The sequence below is a fragment of the Cervus canadensis genome, chromosome 4 (genome assembly GCF_019320065.1).
Source record: "Cervus canadensis isolate Bull #8, Minnesota chromosome 4, ASM1932006v1, whole genome shotgun sequence".
In the NCBI taxonomy this organism is placed as follows: domain Eukaryota; kingdom Metazoa; phylum Chordata; class Mammalia; order Artiodactyla; family Cervidae; genus Cervus; species Cervus canadensis.
This window is the reverse complement of record NC_057389.1, coordinates 9,153,867-9,173,540: the sequence shown is the minus strand read 5'-3', so window position 1 is coordinate 9,173,540 and position 19,674 is coordinate 9,153,867. Positions and strand designations below refer to the sequence as shown.

The 19,674-nt window shown below is 38.4% G+C and overlaps 1 protein-coding gene across 23 annotated transcripts in view; it reads left to right on the top strand.

Moving 5' to 3' along the window:
• The window catches only part of PAM (peptidylglycine alpha-amidating monooxygenase), a 307,426-nt gene that overhangs the window by 134,727 nt on the left and 153,025 nt on the right, over positions 1-19,674 (top strand). For all 23 annotated transcript variants that reach the window (XM_043464552.1, XM_043464569.1, XM_043464568.1 and 20 more), the window contains 2 exons: positions 3,492-3,914; positions 4,916-5,036. In XM_043464552.1, the coding sequence (XP_043320487.1) occupies positions 3,826-3,914; positions 4,916-5,036 (210 nt within the window). In that variant the 5' untranslated portion in view covers positions 3,492-3,825. The remainder of the gene's footprint in view (positions 1-3,491; positions 3,915-4,915; positions 5,037-19,674) is intronic.

Here is a 19,674-nt window from a genome sequence, read left to right as displayed (position 1 = left end):
GGTGTTTGCTATGACCAGTGCATTCTCTTGGGAAAACTCTGTTAGCCTTTGCCCTGCTTCATTTTGTACTCAAAGTTTGTACTCAAAGTTCATTACAAACTCGAAGTTTGTAAGGGCAAACTTACCTATTACTCCAGGTATCTCTTGACTTCTTACTTTTGCATTCCAGTCCCTTTTGATGAAGAAGACATCTTTTTGGGGTATGAGTTCTAGAAGGTCTTGTAGTTCATCTTAGAACCATTCAACTACAGCTTCTTCAGCATTACTGGTCGGGGCATAGACTTGGATTACCTTGTTATTGAATGGTTTGTCTTGGAAACGAAGAGAGATAATTTTATCTTTTTGAGATTGCACCCAAGTACTACATTTCGGACTCTTTTGTTGACTATAAGGGCTACTCCATTTCTTCTAAGAGATTCTTGCCTGCAGTAATAGATATAGTGGTCACCTGAATTAAATCCACCCATTCCCATCCATTTTAGTTCACTGATTCCTACAATGTCGATGTTCAGTCTTGCCATCTCCCGTTTGATCACTTCCAATTTACCTTGAGTCATGGACCTAACATTCCAGGTTCCTATGCACTATTGTTCTTTATAATATCTGACTACTTCCATCACCAGTCACATCCACAACTGGGTGTTGCTTTTGCTTTGGCTCTGTCTCTTCACTGATCTCCAGTAGCATATTGGGCACCTTCTGACCTGGGGAATTCATCTTTTAGTGTCATATTTTTTTGCCTTTTCATACCATTCATGGGGTTCTCAAGGAAATAGTGAAGTGAATCATCTCCGTTAATAGAATATATTCTCCTTTAGTTTTATTCATTTTCTAAAACCCCAACATATAATATTTTGTACAAAAAGTGAAATTAAAGCATTTTTTGGATTGTTGTTTAGTTGCTAAGTCACGTCCATCTCTTTTGAGGCCTGATAGACTGTAGCCCACTAGGCTCCTCTGTCCATGAGATATCCCAGGCAAGAATATTGGAGTGCATTGCCATTTCCTTCTCCAAGAGGTCTTCTGGACCCAGCGATCACACCCAAGTCTCCTGCATTGGCAGACAAGTTCTTTTCCAGTGAGCCACCTGGGAAGCCCCATGTTTTGATTAGAGAATGAATTATCTCAAAGAACTCTATTTTGAATTTTTTTAATTCTAAAAAAGAATACTAGGATTTGAATATTATGTATACATATATATATTTATTTGTTGTTGATGATACATGCATATACACACACATACATTTCACAATCATCAGGCATTGTAAAATAACAAATAGAAAGATTAGACATGATGTTTTTCATATGATGATTTGTATTTTGTCTTTAGTGTACAAAGTGTCAAGAACCAAGAAGCATAAGTAGCTTTCATTTCTATAAGACCTTTTTTTCCATTCATGGCTGCCAATACCAACTTTGCTTTTACCCACAACTTCAGTTCCCTTTTCTTTCAGTGGGTGGTTCAGGGACATCAAAGGTAATAAAATCAAAGAGATAAGTGGAATCTTTTTTCAAACACTAGTAGTTAAGGATGTGTTCCTGTTAAAGAATCTTAATACTAAATTTGTTTTCAAGTGTTTGTATAATTCCATATCTCCCTGCCAACTAGAAGAAGGATTGTCCTTGAATCCTGTTCTGCATGAAATAGAAAAAATATAATCCCTTCTTCACATATATTTAAAGAGAAAAAGAACTTGGGGAATGTTAAGCATTGTCATTTTATAGGATTATATTTTGTTGTAAACAAAAGCAATTGCATAGCCTTCAGGCAGTTATTTCCCTTCTCGCACAAGGAGTTCTTTCCTTTACCCACAGGATTCGGACAAAGCTAAAGGCTTTTGTTCTGAAAGCTAACAAAGCAAGCCAAAGAGAAAGTTCAGACAAATATCATCAGTCTTTTAAAAATGTCATTGCTTATGTAAATTAACTGTGGTCCTTGGTTGCTGGGGAGCCTCAAGCATCCTTGCATAGGTTGGATAGTCAATCATGTTTTATTTATAGTTTATGTAACCTATGTTTCTTCTAGAAAGCAATGACCGTGAACTCTTCTAATTTCAAGTTTAGGTCATACTTTCTGTTTGTCTTAGTTTAGTTTTTGTTTTTTGTTTGTTTTGTTTTATTTATATTAGATTCACTCTCTTGTGATTTCCAGGGAATGATTTGGATGCTAATTTATTATTGTGGAGCATTTCTCTATGATCTTACTGATTTTTTTTTTTTTTTTACCATTATTCATCTGGCCAGTGGACTCATTTGTGACTCAGAACTTTAAGAAATCTTTTCCTTTAAAGTATTTTTCTATAAAGTATTTTCATATTGTGAATGATACATTTTAAAATAACACCTTGCTAAAATATACATAGTTGATACACAGTCTGAAATATATTCAGAATAAGAGCAAAGTCAAAACACACACCTTTTAAAATTTAGCCTAGTTGAGTCCTCTTCACAAAATGTTGAGATGTTGCATTAGTTTTGTATGGCCTGATGTTTATATTAAGTTTTAGATTATACCCTCTGTATATAAAATTCATGTGGGGGTCAGCTGAGATTCTCCTTACTGCTTCTAATGGCATTGCACTGTAAGTCTCCAAACTTTATTCAGGAATGAATATCTTTTGGGAGGCATGCCTTCTAAGTAAGAAATTATTATTTGTATGTTAGATGCAGGATTTTTAAATAGGTGCTTACATTTCATATTTGGTGTTAGCTATAGATTTTTGATTTGTTTTAAAAATGATTCTGAGAACTTCAGTGATTACCTCTGTGACGATCATTCTTGGCAGGGGTTATCTTTCTCCTCAGATCTGTGATGTGTGTATATATATATATATGAACATGCCTTTGTTCTCAAAGTCTTTTTCTGATTACTCTCGTATATAAACTCTGCTTTAGTTTCTTTTTTTTCCCTTTTCTTTTGCCTTAGCCTGTCATTTGTATGAAAAACTTCGTTACATTCAAGAACCAAGAAGCATAATTAGCTTTCATGTCTGTAAGACCTTTTTCTCCATTCATGGCTGCCAGTAACAACTTTGCTTTTACCCATAACTTCAGTTCCCTTTTCTTTTGGTTCAGGGACATCAAAGGTAATAAAATGAAAGAGGTATTAAGTGCAGATATTAAAACCAGCAGAGGTATCAAGTACATTTTCCATCCTAGAAGGGAGTGACATAGCAAGTGAGGAGAAGAAATCCGGAGCCAGGGGCGAATGTGAGGGGAAAGGGTGGGGGAAGAAGTCGCAGAGAAAAGAAGAGTGGGTGTGAGAGAGGAGAAAGCAGGAAAAGGCAGAACTGGGGGGCTAAGGGGGATGTGAAATCTGAGGGGGGCTGGTTTGGGGGCAGGGGAGGGAGGTCAACAGACCGCATTTTCCCCAGGCGTGGGCTCAAGCTTGCGGAGCGACGAACGGATGAAAGCACCTCAGCTGGGATTTGCTGAGGGGACGCACGCCGTCATGTGTTTAGTCATCCATTATCTGCTTCTATTTTTCGCAGGTTCCGGACGATGACTGACGCGGGTTTGTGTGGGAGCCCTCCCCGCCCCTGTCCCGCCCGAGCGATAAGCATCCCGCGCGTCTAGCCCGCCGCCCCCCGCCGCGGCTCTGAGGGGAGGCGCGCTTCCGCTCGCGGACCTGACAGAAGTCCCGGCTTCCCGCGGGCGCTGAGCGCGCGCGGCGCTGCTGTGTGGCCGCCGCGGGGACGCCCGCCGCGCCCCGGGCCATGAAGTAGCGGCTGCCGGCGGCGCCGCGGCCCGGTCCTCCCGGCGCTCCTCCCGCCTGCCCGGCGCCGCGCCGCCCGGTCCTCCCGGCCGGGCCGGAGCGCCGAGGACATGGCTGGCTTTCGGAGCCTGCTAGTTCTCCTCCTCGTGTTGCCCAGCGGCTGTGTGGGCTTCCGAAGCCCACTTTCTGTCTTTAAGAGGTGGGTGTTTGTTTGTTTTTGATTTTTATTTATATATTTCTAAACAGGCGACATGTGGTTTGGATGGTTTCTCTGCATGCTGTTGAAAAAAAAAACAAAAAACGGAAGAGTGTTGGAGAAATATACGTGGTTGATTCACTTGGCCGCAATCGCTGGGAATTTTAACACAGTTAAACTTCTTGTAAAAGTTCCCCCTTACAGGGAAAAAAAAAAAAAGCCCCCCCTGTCCTATATAGCCAAGCTGTCCTGGCTTTCAAAACTCCCAATTAGAAGTTGTGATTTCCAATACTCATCACTCCCTCTTGGGGAGGTAATTTGAGAAAGTACAATATCGTCATTTAGGCTGGAATGCCTTCTCGTTTGTAACAGCCTGAAGAGTAATACATAAAGGTAGGTAACTGGTGGGGCGAAGCAGATCACAGACTGTTAAGAACTCACAGGAAAGCATTGAGCTGTATACACTCTTCATAATTACCATGTTAAATATTTATGCACTTGTACATTTGTAATTCACATCACAGGCTTCCCCCCGCCCCCATCCTTAAACTCTGCCTTCTAGCAATGTTATTGTTGGTTTTTTTGTTTCTGACTAGTAATAATGGACACTCATAAAGGAGTCCCAAAAATTTTTACTGGCTTGTAGTAATGTTTCTGCCATGAGAGTATTGACAGGCCTATGATAATTCTAATTGATTAATACTGTACTTTCATTTACAGAAACACATATTTCGACAGGTTTATGTTGAATCAAGCTTTGAACGTAGCCTGCTTGGTTGCTTTGATTATGTTTTGCTCACAAGTTGGGTGCATGTTGCTCTTGGACTATATGATGCAATTCTGAGAATGTTATAGAACATTATGTGGTAATTACATCTTTTCATTGTGTCTAAGTCAACAATATTTAGTCTTAAAGTCATAGAATTCTTTTTTTGTTCTCTTCCCATGTCCAGTTAAAATCCCATTATGTTCAAGGATATTGAAATTGTCTTCTTTTTTTTAAGGTTTAAGGAAACTACCAGATCATTTTCCAATGAATGTCTTGGTACCACCAGACCAGTAATTCCTATTGATTCATCAGATTTTGCATTGGATATTCGCATGCCTGGGGTCACACCCAAACAGGTGAGAGGAATTCTGTATTTCATTATTTGTGTCTTCTATATACAGTCTGTAATTAAAACAAAGAAACTGCACTTAGAGCAGGAGTAACTTCTTTGAAAAGTAGGCATTTTCTTTCAAGACTCCTCAAATAGGTCTAGAATAATTAAGTATTGTAAAGAGGGCTAAATTTTTTAAGGTATATCTTTCAGTTAAATTTCTTTTTAAAAATTTTACCCATATTATTTGTGTTTTGAAATGGAACCTTGAAAATTTAAGTTTTGAAATTCTCAGTGGAATAATAGCCTTGGTAATAGAGCATGTAAGTATGTATTAAAATATGAAAAATTATTCTAATAAAGGGAAATGATATTGAGCAGCTGCATCTAAAGAGATTAAGTTGTTTGAATACCCCTCTATAGCTGCCACAAGTTGAGAAATGAAAGCATGTGTTTACTGCCAAGAATTTGGAAAATACATATTCCACACTTTTAAAAGTTTAAAAAAAAAGCTGTTCATACAGGTGGTTGATTGTGAGTTTTCTTTAACGTGATCTGCTTGTCATAAAAAAGATACTTGATGAAGTAGTAGCAAAACTACCATGGTGACTTACAGAGCATTTTGAGTAGAACTGGATTTTGACCATGGCTTTCCCTGTTTTGGGTATACAGAGGGTGCTCAAACCCACTGCTGTGATGTGTGCAAAGTGTTTCAGTAGGCATGAAAAGGCCAGAATTAATTACGCTTTTCATCCAGACAGCGCCGGGATTTATGTGTGTCATTAAAAGGTAGTCTTCATTTGTAAAGGGCTGCAGAGAAAGGGGAAGACCTGGGTGTTATAGAGCTGCCGTGGCTGATGACTCATTGCTGCAGATGACATTCTGGTTTTTTAATTTTCTTTCTATTTTAAAGTACAGAGAAAATAAAAGTATTCTACAGTTTGGGGAGAATTCTTTTGAAATTGATGTTTGGAAGCTCTAAAAAAATACAGGAGGTCTTTTTTGGAGGACTGAGGGTTAACGTTCATTTATTTGAATACCTGTGTATGGTTTAAGTATCGGTAAATAACTGCTGTTGTCAAATTGGCCCTCACCCTTCACCCCTGCCCATCCACAAATAACCAGGCAGGTGACTTTTCTGTATGTTTAGTTATTAGCATCCTGGCCTTTAATTTGATATGGTCTTTATTTAGTACTTAATAAAAAGAGATATCATGAGATTAGGAATAGGAGAGAACAGTGATAGTTACTCACTTATGAAGTGTGCTTCTTCATGTCTGTTCTCACTTTCAAAAGTGATTTTCCCCCTATATTTGCTTAAAATGACTCTATAATATTTTTTTAAAATACTCACTAATTAGTCTTTAAGCACTCTTTTCCTACAAGAATATCATTATTTTCTCAAATAATCATTTGTTGTAGTTTGTTATTATTCTGTTTTTTTTCTTCTCATTATTTTACAGTAAAAACATTTAATTTATTTAGCAGTAATAAAAATAGGTAACTGTTTGGGGTGAACATTCTCAGAAAGAGTTCCTAGAGGAATTGATTATAAAAGAATGAAAAGGAACTGGATTTGCATAAGATAAAATGTGTTATCTCAGTTTTTATAATCTTATAATTATCAAAGTAACTGGAAAAAAGAACATATATTAATAAGTAGAGTACAGCTTGTTATTTTGCACTGTCTGCATTCAGCTTTGCTGTCTGTGTGCATTGAACATTTGCTGGTTGCCTTTCTAGCATACCATCCCTCATTGCTCCTTCTCTGAAACCATATCCTACCTACCCAGGATCCAGAGATGGAGCACCTGGACTAGGATTAGCAGATCACTGCATTCCATTTCCCCTTCCACAGTGACTGATTCAGAAGAAGGTGTGGGACCTAGACCAATCCAGTGAAATCTCAGGACTTTGGCTGGGAATGCATTTTTTTTGTTGCATGTGAGCAAAAGGCATCTATCTAGTCCTAGGGTCTGCTGAGTTCTTGAGAGGAGCCAACTAATTAGAGTAAAACTAATACCATAGATGGCAATGCAGGTTCTCGGTGACATTGCTATTTACGGAGTTATCCCTTGTGTTAGCCTTTTTCCTTTCAACCAGACTGAGTTGGATTTTCTGTGACTTGTAACTGAAACCGCCTAGCTGGGCAACTGATTTGACTGTTTTGTTTGGTCAGCTCAGAACTGGTTGTTGACTGTTTTCTTCTACTTTCTCTGCCACTCTCTGTTGACCACATGCCGTAGTATTTACTGACTTGATCTGGCTGACATATATATAGGTCATATGACTCATACACCTTCATGCGTGCGTGCATGTTAAGTCGTTTTAGTCATATCTGACTCTTTGTGACCATATGAACTGTAGCCCTCCAGGCTTCTCTGTTCATGGCATTCTCCATGCAAGAACACCGGAGTGGGTTGCCATTTCCTTCTCATGGGATCTTCCTGACCCAGGGATCAAGCCCTTATCTCTTATGTCTCCTGCATTAGCAGGCAGGTTTTTTACCACTAGTGCCAGAAACGATAATTATACCCCTACTTAGTATACATACCCAAGGTGAGATGGAAACAGAAACACTTTCCTCCTCAACTTTGTGTTCTTAATGGGGAAGATCTAGAACTGTGATGAGTACTTTTCGTGAAGGAAGTATTCTTTTCTTAAAATGCAAATGAAACTTAAGTTTAATACAGATTCTTAAGAGGAAAGAGATAAGAAGGCAAAGAAAGAAAAAAAAAGAAAAACTACCAGAGGATGGAAATGAACTGTGAAAGGGAATAAGAACAGTTGGCCAGAATACATGGAGAAAATGATAAAGGACAAAAATAAAAGGAGAAAGAAATCAAGAATAACCATAATATGAAGACTAGAACATTAAAAGAATCGTATAAGAAAAGGAGGAGTAAGGAAAACATGGAAACAAAGAAGGGCCTTGAGAAGTTAAACTGCAGTTTGTTTTTGATGGCAGAAGATCAAGAAGAGCAACAAAGGTTAAGGAAAGAAGGAACTGGGAACCTAGAACTTGAGTTGGTAATTAGGCAGACCAGGTTGGTTAAAGAGAGGTATTCATCCAACAGACTTTTTTTTTAAATAAAGTAAATCTTAAGTTTTGGCAATAACAAATGATGCATCAATTAATCTGATTTAAGTGTTCTCCTTGGGGAACTTCAGATTGTTAGGCAGGCTTGGGTAGAGAAACAAGCAGATATTGAGTAGAGATGGAAAGAACCTTAGCTATAATACAGGTAGTACATCTAACTAATTCTGTTGATGCAACACAGATCTAGATTGGTGTCTTACTAAAGAACATCCAGTCATGTCAGACCTCTGAGATGCAGTCCATTCAGCCATTCCATAGACTTCAGAGCAGCCTTAAAAGGCTTAAAAATTTCTTAAAAGGCTTAAAAAAAGCTTAAAAGTTGCTCCCATATAAACCAACTTCAGAGAATCTAAGTAAGTAGTTTATTATTTATTTCTATGTCAATTTTATTTTCAAAGTGAGCTATTTCTTTTTTATGACTTAAAATTAAAAAAATAATTTCCTTCTTCTTTAATAAATTTCTTGTTAATCGATGTTTTTCAGGCTTTGGGAAGATTAGGGAGATGAGCAACCAGCTTTTAAGTAGCCTCAGTTCAGTTCAGTTCAGTCGCTCAGTTGTGTCCGACTCCTTGCAACCCCATGAACCACAGCATGCCAGGCCTCCCTGTCCATCACCAACTGCCGGAATCCATGAAAACCCATGTCCATTGAGTCGGTGATGCCATCCAACCATCTCATCCTCTGTCGTCCCCTTCTCTTCCTGCCCTTAATCTTTCCCAGCATCAGGGTCTTTTCAAATGAATCAGCTCTTCGCATCAGGTGGTCAAAGTATTGGAGTTGCAGCTTCAACATCAATCCTTCAAATGAATACCCAGGACTGATCTCCTTTAGGATGGACTGGTTAAGTAGCCTAGAACAAAGTAAAGTGGGGCTTCCCTGATAGCTCAGATGGTAAAGAATCTGCCTGCAATGCAGGAGATCCTGGTTCGATTCCTGGGTTGGGACGATCCCCTGGAGAAGAGAATGGCTACCCCCTCCAGTATTTTTGCCTAGACAATTCTTTGGACAGAGGAGCCTGGAGGGCTACAGTTCGTGGCGTCGCAAATAGTCGGACACAATTGAGCAACTAACACTTTCAAGTAGAATCTGGTGTCTGATGTCACTGACTTCAAATCCAGAGCCTTGAAGTGGCGATATTTTGAGACTCTTTCTTTTAGCACATTTTCTTCATTTGATTTTCTTTCTACCCAGGGACCCTGTGGGTTTTTGCTTGTACCAACTCTCATATCAACAAACAAAACAGTTTGATAAACTGCCAGCTCATGCATGATCACTGTAAGGTGCTATCATCAATTTGATGTGTTAACTCTCCCATGGAGATTTGATTAGAAATAAATAAAGCCTAATTACAGTGATTTTACATAAAGTATATTGTCTCAGTCTAAGCCAAATCTAGTTGGCTAGAATGTAGGCTTTGGAACCAGGCTGACAACATTTTTGTTACAGCTCTTGTAGTGTCAGTTCAGGAATTTTCTTAACTAGCTGGTCCTGCCCCTTCTTCTATAGACAGAATAATAATAGTACCTACCTAGGATAATTCTGAAGACTGAGCAAAGTTGTACCGGTGGCATTGTGTAGTTGCCCTGTACATGCTAAGTTCTCCCAGAATATGAATTCGTTGTCATTTTGTGAAAGAACCTTAAGATGAGAAAGAAATTACTAGCCCTTATACTTTTAGTAATTATTTCATGGGGTAGATAAGACATCATAATAATAAGAAAGGTGGCCAGTGAAGAAAAATAGGAGGTTTGAACCTGGGTGAGACAAATCTGGGGAAAATAAGCAACGAAGTAAATCTTTTGGTGTGCTTATTCTTGAGTAATTTCCATTAAAAATGGCCCTTATGATCAGAGAATGAGCACTGAGAATGGATATGTTTTTCTCAAAACTCTTATATATCTTTTATGCCTAGAAAATAAGTTATCAAAAGCAGTTCATCAGTATGAAACTTTAGTTTTTCTGTATTTATTTGAAGTCAGGCTGGATTTCTTCACTCTGCCGAGAACTTTGTACATTGACCTTACTAAAAAATTACTCTCATCTAAGTCCTTTCAGATCCTGTGTTTACATAACATTTTATTTAATTGTTGTTTGGGCCGCATGTCTTCCCTGGTGGCTCAGAGGTTATAGCGTCTGCCTCCAATGCAGGAGACCTGGGTTCGATCCCTGGGTTGGGAAGATCCCCTGGAGAAGGAAATGGCAACCCACTCTGGTATTCTTGCCTGGAGAATCCCCTGGACGGAGGAGCCTGGTAGGCCACAGTCCATGGGGTCGCAAAGAGTTGGACACGGGACACGACTGAGCGACTTCACTTTCACTTTCGCTTTCTTTCACTTGTGCCACATAGGTTCTCTGCAGTCTTGGTTTAAGGATTCACAAATGTAAATTAATTTGTAAAAAAATATAATTTTACAAAAATTAAATATTTTCTCTTGAACCTAATAACTCTAAATCATGTGATAATTGAATTTCTTTCTATCAGGATGTGTTAGGCTGTTATTTTCTTCCCTTATTTTGGGAGTGATTTGAGGACCATGGAGGAAAACACTTTTACCTTTCTGAACTGCTTGCAAATTCTGGTCTCATTCTGATTATCTTTTGAAGAGTCACAGATCATGCTTGAAAAGCAGAAGATGGTCTTCTTCTGTGCTCCTGAGCACAAATATCTACCACCAGGAATGAAAGAAAACCGAACAGGTCTGAGTTTAAAAATCAGACACCCTAGAGCAACAAGTTGAAAAACTTGAAATTAGAGCCTTAAATTTTCACTTGTTTCAAGATAATGGTGAAAGAATGTAGTCATTCAAATGAAACTGGAATGAACAAAATACTTCCTACAAAATTTTCTCAAGAGCTTCTCAAAATGCTTCTCTTTGCTTTTTTTCTCCCCGATGAACAAGCATTAGAAAATGTTTACTAATATATTTTAACTTTTTTATTTTCTAATGGAAGAAGGCAAAAATTTCCCTTGCTGCCACAAGGCATGTGCAATCATGTGATAGGCACCTAGCTCTCATAGGCTTTTCTTACTGCACTAGTTTAGGAAATCAGTTTTAAAATATCAAGCTGTTATCATGACATCACTTATAAACAGCATTTCCTAAGGATATGTGTTTATCAAAGAGGTAAAACATAATACAAGGTAAATGCAGAATTGTGGTGCTTTAATTTTCTTATATTCAGAATGCTGATTAAACTTTTTCATGTGAAGTCATTTAGTTGTACAGAAGTTTGGCTTATGACTGATTTGGGGATATATTATAATAGGTTAAATCTAGGTATTTTAAATTCAGTCATTATAGGGGAAAAGTTTCCCCAGCCAGTGCTTAAAATTCAGGACAAGGTAGGAAAGGAGCCCAGAAAAATAAAGCTTTACTGGAATAATTTTTAGTTCTTTGGGGTTTGTAATTTACTTGTCTCCTTTCTAGTTATTACTATGTAATAATATTTGCGTTAAAAAAATAATAAAAACTCTTATTTTCTTTTGAGCACAAAAATAAAAGGAAGGGAGACACCCCACCCTTCTGTGTCTCCATTTTCCCTCACAGGCCAGCTTGACTTTCAGATTAAGCCCTATTGCACAAAAGGAGAAAATTAACGTCAGCCTCTGGGCATCAGCCGTAGGTTATCTGTTCTCCTCATTGTAGAAAATGGATCTGAACTAATAAAAATAAATTTAAATAAATAAATAAAAGAAAATGGATCCGAAGCAGCTGGGCAGTGCCCAGGGGCGATTCCCACCTGACTTGAGAGCTTAAACTTGCAACCCCGCCGTGGATTTCCTGACCGCCTCTGAGTGTGTGGCAGTCACGTTCCTTTCTACCTACTGTAGTCCTCTGACCTGTCCGCCACTACACGGCATCCTCTTCTGATTCAGTCTGTACGCTAGAACAGACATGGCTAATGAGATTTGACTGAGAGAAGCTGTCTGGACAATATTAAGAATTGTGAGGCCATGAGTGTGAAACACCTCCAGTTGCCAGTCCCGCACCAGGGCATTTCTGTTGCAGTAAAGAAAAGACCATGGGTGAAAACTAGTTCCATTAAGTCATTGTCTTAAAATGAACAGTATTCTTGGCTTTTAGTGTTTCTTTTTCCTCTGTTCTTCGTTATTTCTCTATGAAAATATAGAAGCATGGTGATCTTGCTATTGAAGAAGGGAAATCAAGAAATATCCAAATTCTGGACTAGTATGTGTTTTTTACTTAGAAAGACTTAGGCAATGTGTATAAAATGCCAAGATTTGGAAAAAGAGCAGCAAAAGAGACTAAAATGCTATGCCCTTCCCCTTCCCCAAACTGAGGAAGAAATATTACCACTTTCACCAATAAAGAAGCTAATGGCAGAGAAAATTTAGTGATTATTAGAAAGGAAGGTCACCAGGCCCTTGTTTTGTTTGCTTAGCTGTGTCACACTGTTTTTCTACTTTCTTTTTTGGAAGTTCAGGATTGGTATCATTTAGGGTGCTAATTGTCAAATTCTTAAGTTGTATTTATTTCTATAATTCACCCCTTGTTTTATTAGCAAGGCTCAGTTATACAAATAAATAGAATACAAAAAGTGGCTCTTGTAAACAGCTAAAGTCTCATGTAGTTCACTGCTAATTATGTAAGTTTAAAGTATGATGCTTCCTCCTTATTTTTACTAAAACCTATTTAATGTCCACTTAGGGAAGATTGAACTATTAATGAGATTTGCTACTGTGAAAATAATCTAAACATGTCACATACCTGAGTTCAGTCTTGTAAATATATACACATACACATATATATATATGGAGAAAGAGAGAGAGCGACCAGTTTTTTCCTTTTTTTATTAAAAATGAGAAACAGGAGACTTCTGTTTTCAATTAATGTTTGATATTTTTGAAGTAAGAGGATACCTAAAGAGGATATTAGAAAAAATAGTTACAGTGTAAGAGTCTCCCTTATAAGCACCTATTTTCTCAATAAGATTTAGAGTCCTTCTTGGTTTTTTTTTTTTTCTGGTTAATTTTTTAAAGGAGAAAACATTTATTCAGTGCTCATTATGTAACACTACTGTATTAGGCATTTTACAAACATTGTCTCATTAATTCTCATAAAAACTTTGTGTCCAGGGTACAAATATTCCAATTCTTTTATATGAGAAATTGAAATTCAAGGAGATTAAATAAGCTGTCCATAGCCCAATAGCCAGTAAATTGAAGAACAAGGATTTAAATACAGATTTACTTGAATCTGAAAGGCATGCTTATTTCATAATTCTCTGCTGCCAATCTGTTAATGGCCTATGTGTTTCTCAGAAAATGTTACTACTATGTATTTTTCTATGTACATTCATGTGTACACACACACACACACACATGTATTTTTTAATTACACATATGTTATAAAATAAAAGCTTTCTTTAGTTAAAAAAAATCAAAATATAAACTACGAGCTCCATCCTAAACTATTCAGTAACTTTAAAATTTTTTTTCTCATGTCTGTCTAGAAAGAAATGATGCTAATCTGAATTCTGGTAACATTCTGGTAAAATATTCCCGATAAAGGCTATTAAAAGACATATTGCAGTCAACCTTGTTCAGTTTAACACAGTTTTGAATTATCCCTGTCTAAATCTAAGCCAGAGATTAGGAAATTATTTCTTAAAATGTCAGATAGTAAATATTTTCAGCTTGCCAGTCAGCCATAAGGTCCCAGTTGTAACCTCTGTAGTTAGAAAGCAGCCACAGACAACATGTAAATTAATAGCTTGGCTGTGTTCCAATAAAAAAACTTTATTTACTGAAGCAGGCAGCTACCCATAGGCTTTTGTCCCTTGATCCCCGATCGAAACCACTACATATGCCATTTAGGCTAATAAATGGATTTAACCTTCGACATCTCATGAACTGTGTTTTCTGGCTTACAGAACATAGAGAATAAAAATACCCATGTATGGTTAGCAGCACTGTGATCTTTGTCCCTTAGTTAGCTATTCAGTTTTTTAAGTAAATGGTCATAAACAGGAGTTGTCTTATTTGAAATACTGTATATCATACTTCTCCATCTCGGTAAGTGGCAATTCCTGTCTTACGGTTTCTCTAGACCAAATAGACTGGGGTCTTTCTTGCCTCCTGTTACTCACACCACTTAAATCATGTGCCAGAAAATCCTGTTGGCTCTGCCTTCCACGTATGTCCAGAATCCAGCCTTTTGTGCCCACGCCCACCTTTCCCACCCTGGCCCCTACCCCAGCCTCCCATTCCTGGATCTTGAGGGGAGCTCTCCTAACTGACCCGCCTTGCGTTCTTATATCCTGAGAGCCCGTGCTCCTTCCTGCAGCCATGGGGATCCTATCAAAACAGAAATCAGACCACATTCAGTCAGTCAGTCAGTTCAGTCGCTCAGTCGTGTCCGACTCTTTGCGACCCCATGAATCGCAGGACACCAGGCCTCCCTGTCCATCACCAACTCCAGAGTTTACTCAAACTCATGCCCATCGAGTTGGTCATGCCAACCAGCCATCTCATCCTCTGTCGTCCCCTTCTCCTCCTGCCCCCAATCCCTCCCAGCATCAGGGTCTTTTCCAATGAGTCAACTCTTCGCATGAGGTGGCCAAAGTATTGGAGTTTCAGCTTCAGCATCAGTCCTTCCAATGAACACCCAGGACTGATCTCCTTTAGGATGGATTGGTTGGATCTCCTTGCAGTCCAAGGAACTCTCAAGAGTCTTCTCCAACACCACAGTTCAAAAGCATCAATTTTTAGGCACTCAGCTTTCTTCACAGTCCAACTCTCACATCCAATACCCGTCTCCAAATACCCTTTTAAGAGCTTCCCATACCCCTCATATTTAAAAACAAGACTTTATTTTGTTGTTCAGTCGCTCAGTCATGTCCGACTCTTTGTGACCCCATGGACTGCAACACGCCAGGCTTCCCTGTCCTTCGCCATCTCCCAGAGCTTGCTCAAACTCATGTCTATTGAGTTGGTGATGGCATCCAACCACCTTGTCCTGTCTCCCTCTTCTCCTCTTGCCTTCAATCTTTCCCAGCATCAAGAAATCTTTTCCAGTAAGTCGGCTCTTTGCAGCAGATGGCCAAAGTATTGGAGCTTCAGCTTTAGCATCAGTCCCTCCAATGAATATTTAGGGTTGATTTTCTTTAGGATGGACTGGTTTGATCTCCTTGCAGTCCAGGGGACTCTCAAGAGTCTTCCACAACACCACAGTTCAAAAGCATCAGTTCTTTATGGCAACCTCCAAACTAAGATCATGACATCTGGTCCCATCCCTTCATGGGAAATAGATAGGAAAACAGTGGAAACTATGGCTGACTTTATTTTTCTGGGCTCCAAAATCACTGCAGATGGTGATTGCAGCCATGAAATTAAAAGACGCTTACTCCTTGGAAGGAAAGTTATGACGAACCTAGACAGCATATTAAAAAGCAGAGACATTACTTTGCCAACAAGGTTCATCTAGTCAAGGCTATGGTTTTTCCAGTGGTCATGTATGGATGTGAGAATTGAACTATAAAGAAAGCTGAGTGCTGAAGAATTGATGCTTTTGAACTCTTGAGAGTCCCTTGGACTGCAAGGAGATCCAACCAGTCCATCCTAAAGGAGATCAGTCCTGGGTGTTCATTGGAAGGACTGATGTTGAAGCTGAAACTCCAATACTTTGGCCACCTGATGCAAAGAGCTGACTCATTGAAAAAGACCATGATGCTGGGAATGATTGAGGGCAGGAGGAGAAGGGGATGACAGAGGATGAGATGGCTGGATAGCATCACTGACTCAATGGACATGAGTTTGAGTGAACTCCAGGAGTTGGTGATGGACAGGGAGGCCTGGCGTGCTGCGGTTCATGGGGTCGCAAAGAGTCGGACACGACTGAGCAACTGAACTGAACTGAAAGGGCTTCCCTGATAGCTCAGTTGGTAAAGAATCCACCTGCAATGCAGGAGACCCTGGTTCGATTCCTGGGTCAGGAAGATCCCCTGGAGAAGGGAAAGGTTACTCACTCCAGTATTCTGGCCTGGAGAATTTCATGGACTGGACTGTATAGTCCATGAGGTTGCAAAGAGTCAGACACAACCCAGTGACTTTCACTTTCCAAAGCTCTTTATTACTCCTGCAGTCTTTTTCCACTCCTTTGTCTCTTATCCCTTATTTCTGTTATAAATTATTTTGGGGATAAGACATATAACAGAAACAAGGGATGAAAGACTGGAGCTAGATCAGAACTCTAGCACTGCAGCTTGCAGCTTGCAAGATCTTAGGCGAGCTGCTTAACCTTTAATGAGCTTCAATTTCCTCATCTGTAAAATGGGGATAATAACAGTTCTCACCTGACAGGATTGTAGTTAAGTGAATTATGTGTAAAGCCTAATACCACTCAGGAAATTACTAGTTACTGTTAATTTTGCCCTAAATTACATTTACAGAAGATGAGTTAAGGCATGTTATCAAGTAATTACCTCAAGGCAGCAAAGTATCTTAGAAGAGTTGAGATAAAGTATTACAAAGGATCAAGTTGAGCATGAAGAAGGGGATTGCAACAATGCTTTAGGCAGGATGATTAAAATTTTCTAAAGTATATTATATAACCACATTGTGTGCTAAGTCTCTTCAGTCGTGTCTGACTCTTTGCGACCCTATGGATTGTACCTGCCAGGCTCCTCTGTTCATATGATTCTCCAGGCAGGAATACTGGAGAGGGTTGCCATGCCCTCCTCCAGGGGATCTTCCCGACACAGGGATGGAGTCCTCGTCTCTTACATCTCCTGCATTTTCAGGCAGGTTCTTTACCACTGACACCACCTGGGAAGCCCAGTACACGCAGATTAGAGTCTGTATTTCTTTCTTTCTTCTTTAGGAAATCTTTGTGGAGGCAGTAGGATTTGGAGAATGTAGTTCATGAGTAGAGAGATTTGGAAACAAACATTTTGGAATCCCTATAAAAAGCACCATCCTAAGGAAGCTGTGGTACATATACACCATGGAATATTACTCAGCCATTAAAAAGAATTCATTTGAACCAGTCCTAATGAGATGGATGAAGCTGGAGCCCATTATACAGAGTGAAGTAAGCCAGAAAGATAAAGAACATTACAGCATACTAACACATATATATGGAATTTAGAAAGATGGTAACGATAACCCTATATGCAAAACAGAAAAAGAGACACAGAAGTACAGAACAGACTTTTGAACTCTGTGGGAGAATGTGAGGGTGGGATGTTTCAAAAGAACAGCATGTATTATCTATGGTGAAACAGATCACCAGCCCAGGTGGGATGCATGAGACAAGTGCTCGGGCCTGGTGCACTGGGAAGACCCAGAGGAATCGGGTGGAGAGGGAGGTGGGAGGGGGGATCGGGATGGGGAATACATGTAAATCCATGGCTGATTCATATCAATGTATGACAAAACCCACTGGAAAAAAAAATTAAAAAAAAAAATAAAATTAAAAAAAAAAAATTAAAAAAAAAAAAAAAAGCACCATCCTAGAAGTAGTGCTATAAACAGATGACATATCAGAACCTCAACTTTTTTTTTTTTCCCCTCTTTCCTTTATTTATTTATTTATTTTTTCAGTGGGTTTTGTCATACATTGATATGAATCAGCCATAGATTTACATGTATTCCCCATCCCGATCCCCCCTCCCACCTCCCTCTCCACCCGATTCCTCTGGGTCTTCCCAGTGCACCAGGCCGAGCACTTGTCTCATGCATCCCACCTGGGCTGGTGATCTGTTTCACCATAGATAGTATACATGCTGTTCTTTTGAAACATCCCACCCTCACCTTCTCCCACAGAGTTCAAAAGTCTGTTCTGTACTTCTGTGTCTCTTTTTCTGTTTTGCATATAGGGTTATCGTTACCATCTTTCTAAATTCCATATATATGTGTTAGTATGCTGTAATGTTCTTTATCTTTCTGGCTTACTTCACTCTGTATAATGGGCTCCAGTTTCATCCATCTCATTAGAACTGAGAACCTCAACTTTTATAATTTTATCTTTAAAAGAATCTGGTAGGTACAGTTTAGTAAGAAAAGAGTTACATACCTTTAGGCACCAAAACCATCACTGTCAAACATGTAAAACAAATATTCAAAATGAAGTTGATTAAAACACATTTATAAAGGAATGTTTGATATAGCAAATAGACTCCAAAGAGGAAATGTGTAAAGAAGTTGAATATTTTAGTCAATACAGTAGTTTAATGTATTTAACACATAGTAAATGTAATTTAACATATATGTATATTTATACAATGTTACATTGTAAAGAGAGAATATACATTTTTGAATGTATATAAAATATCCTAAAAATCACATAGCTAGACATTAAGAAACTTCAGCCTACTACAGTAGAGTTTTATAGCTCTTATCCGTTCTGATGATAACCAATAAAACTAGAAACAGACCATGGGGAGATGCTTTGGAAAACAGCTACTTAGAAATTAAGGACCATTATTCTATACAATCCATGAAAAAGGGAGAAAAATAAAACTGAAATTATAAATTATCTGTAAAGTGTTGGCAAGGCAAATACTTTAATAACAAAACCCATGAGACCAGCTAAAGCAGTATGCAGAGAAAAACTGATGGCCTTAAATTCTTTTATAATGAAAAAGTAGCTTGAGAGTAAGTTTAAATAGATAATTCAACTTTAAAAATGAAGAAAACAGCGGTTAAATCAGCGAAAAGAAAGATTAAAGATAGGAGCTGAAATTTATAACATAGGTCAAATAATAATATAAATGAAATAAGAAACCATTTACTTGAATATCTTTTAAAATGGATAAGCTCATGGCAAGCCTAACTAAAGACTAAAAACTACAAAAGTTATATATTATTAGAAAGTATAAAGAAAACATTTTAGATATTATTATTTGTACTTCTGTTGGTATATTTTATAATCTTGAGGAAATGATGATTTTCTAGGAAATAACTAGCTATCCAAATTGACCTAAAAAGATATTTAAAAAACTGAACAGACCACTAACTATAGAAGACACTAGAAAGGTAAAAAAAAAAAAAAAATATATACACACATACACACAAACTTTTAAAGGTAAGAATTATTTAACCAAGAATAGACTGAGAGTGAGTAAAAGCATGACAGAAAAAAGACTAATATGCCAAATATATAAAGGGGTCCCACAGACTACTGAAAGGCAAGCCACCCAAAAGCAATGAAGGATATTTGTTTTAAATTACCAGAATGGAAAAGGCTTAAACCCTGTTAATCATCATAAAAAACTAAGGAGGAAAAAGTAAGATACCATATCTTTAACCCATTAACATGGCAAAATATATTAAAAAGAGCTATAATAGAACTTATAAGGATGAACAGACTTGGGCAGGCTCATACATTGCTGGCGGAGAATGCACTGCCATAATCTTTTTAGTAAAATTATCTGGAATTATCTTACAAAGTAGAAATATTTGTATCCTTAAAACTGTGGGAGATCGTTCTATAGAATATTATGCAATCAAGGGAAGTGTTAGTCACTCAGTCGTGTCTCTTTGTGACCCCATGGACTATAAGCCCGCCAGACTCCTCTGTCCATGGGATTCTCCAGGTAA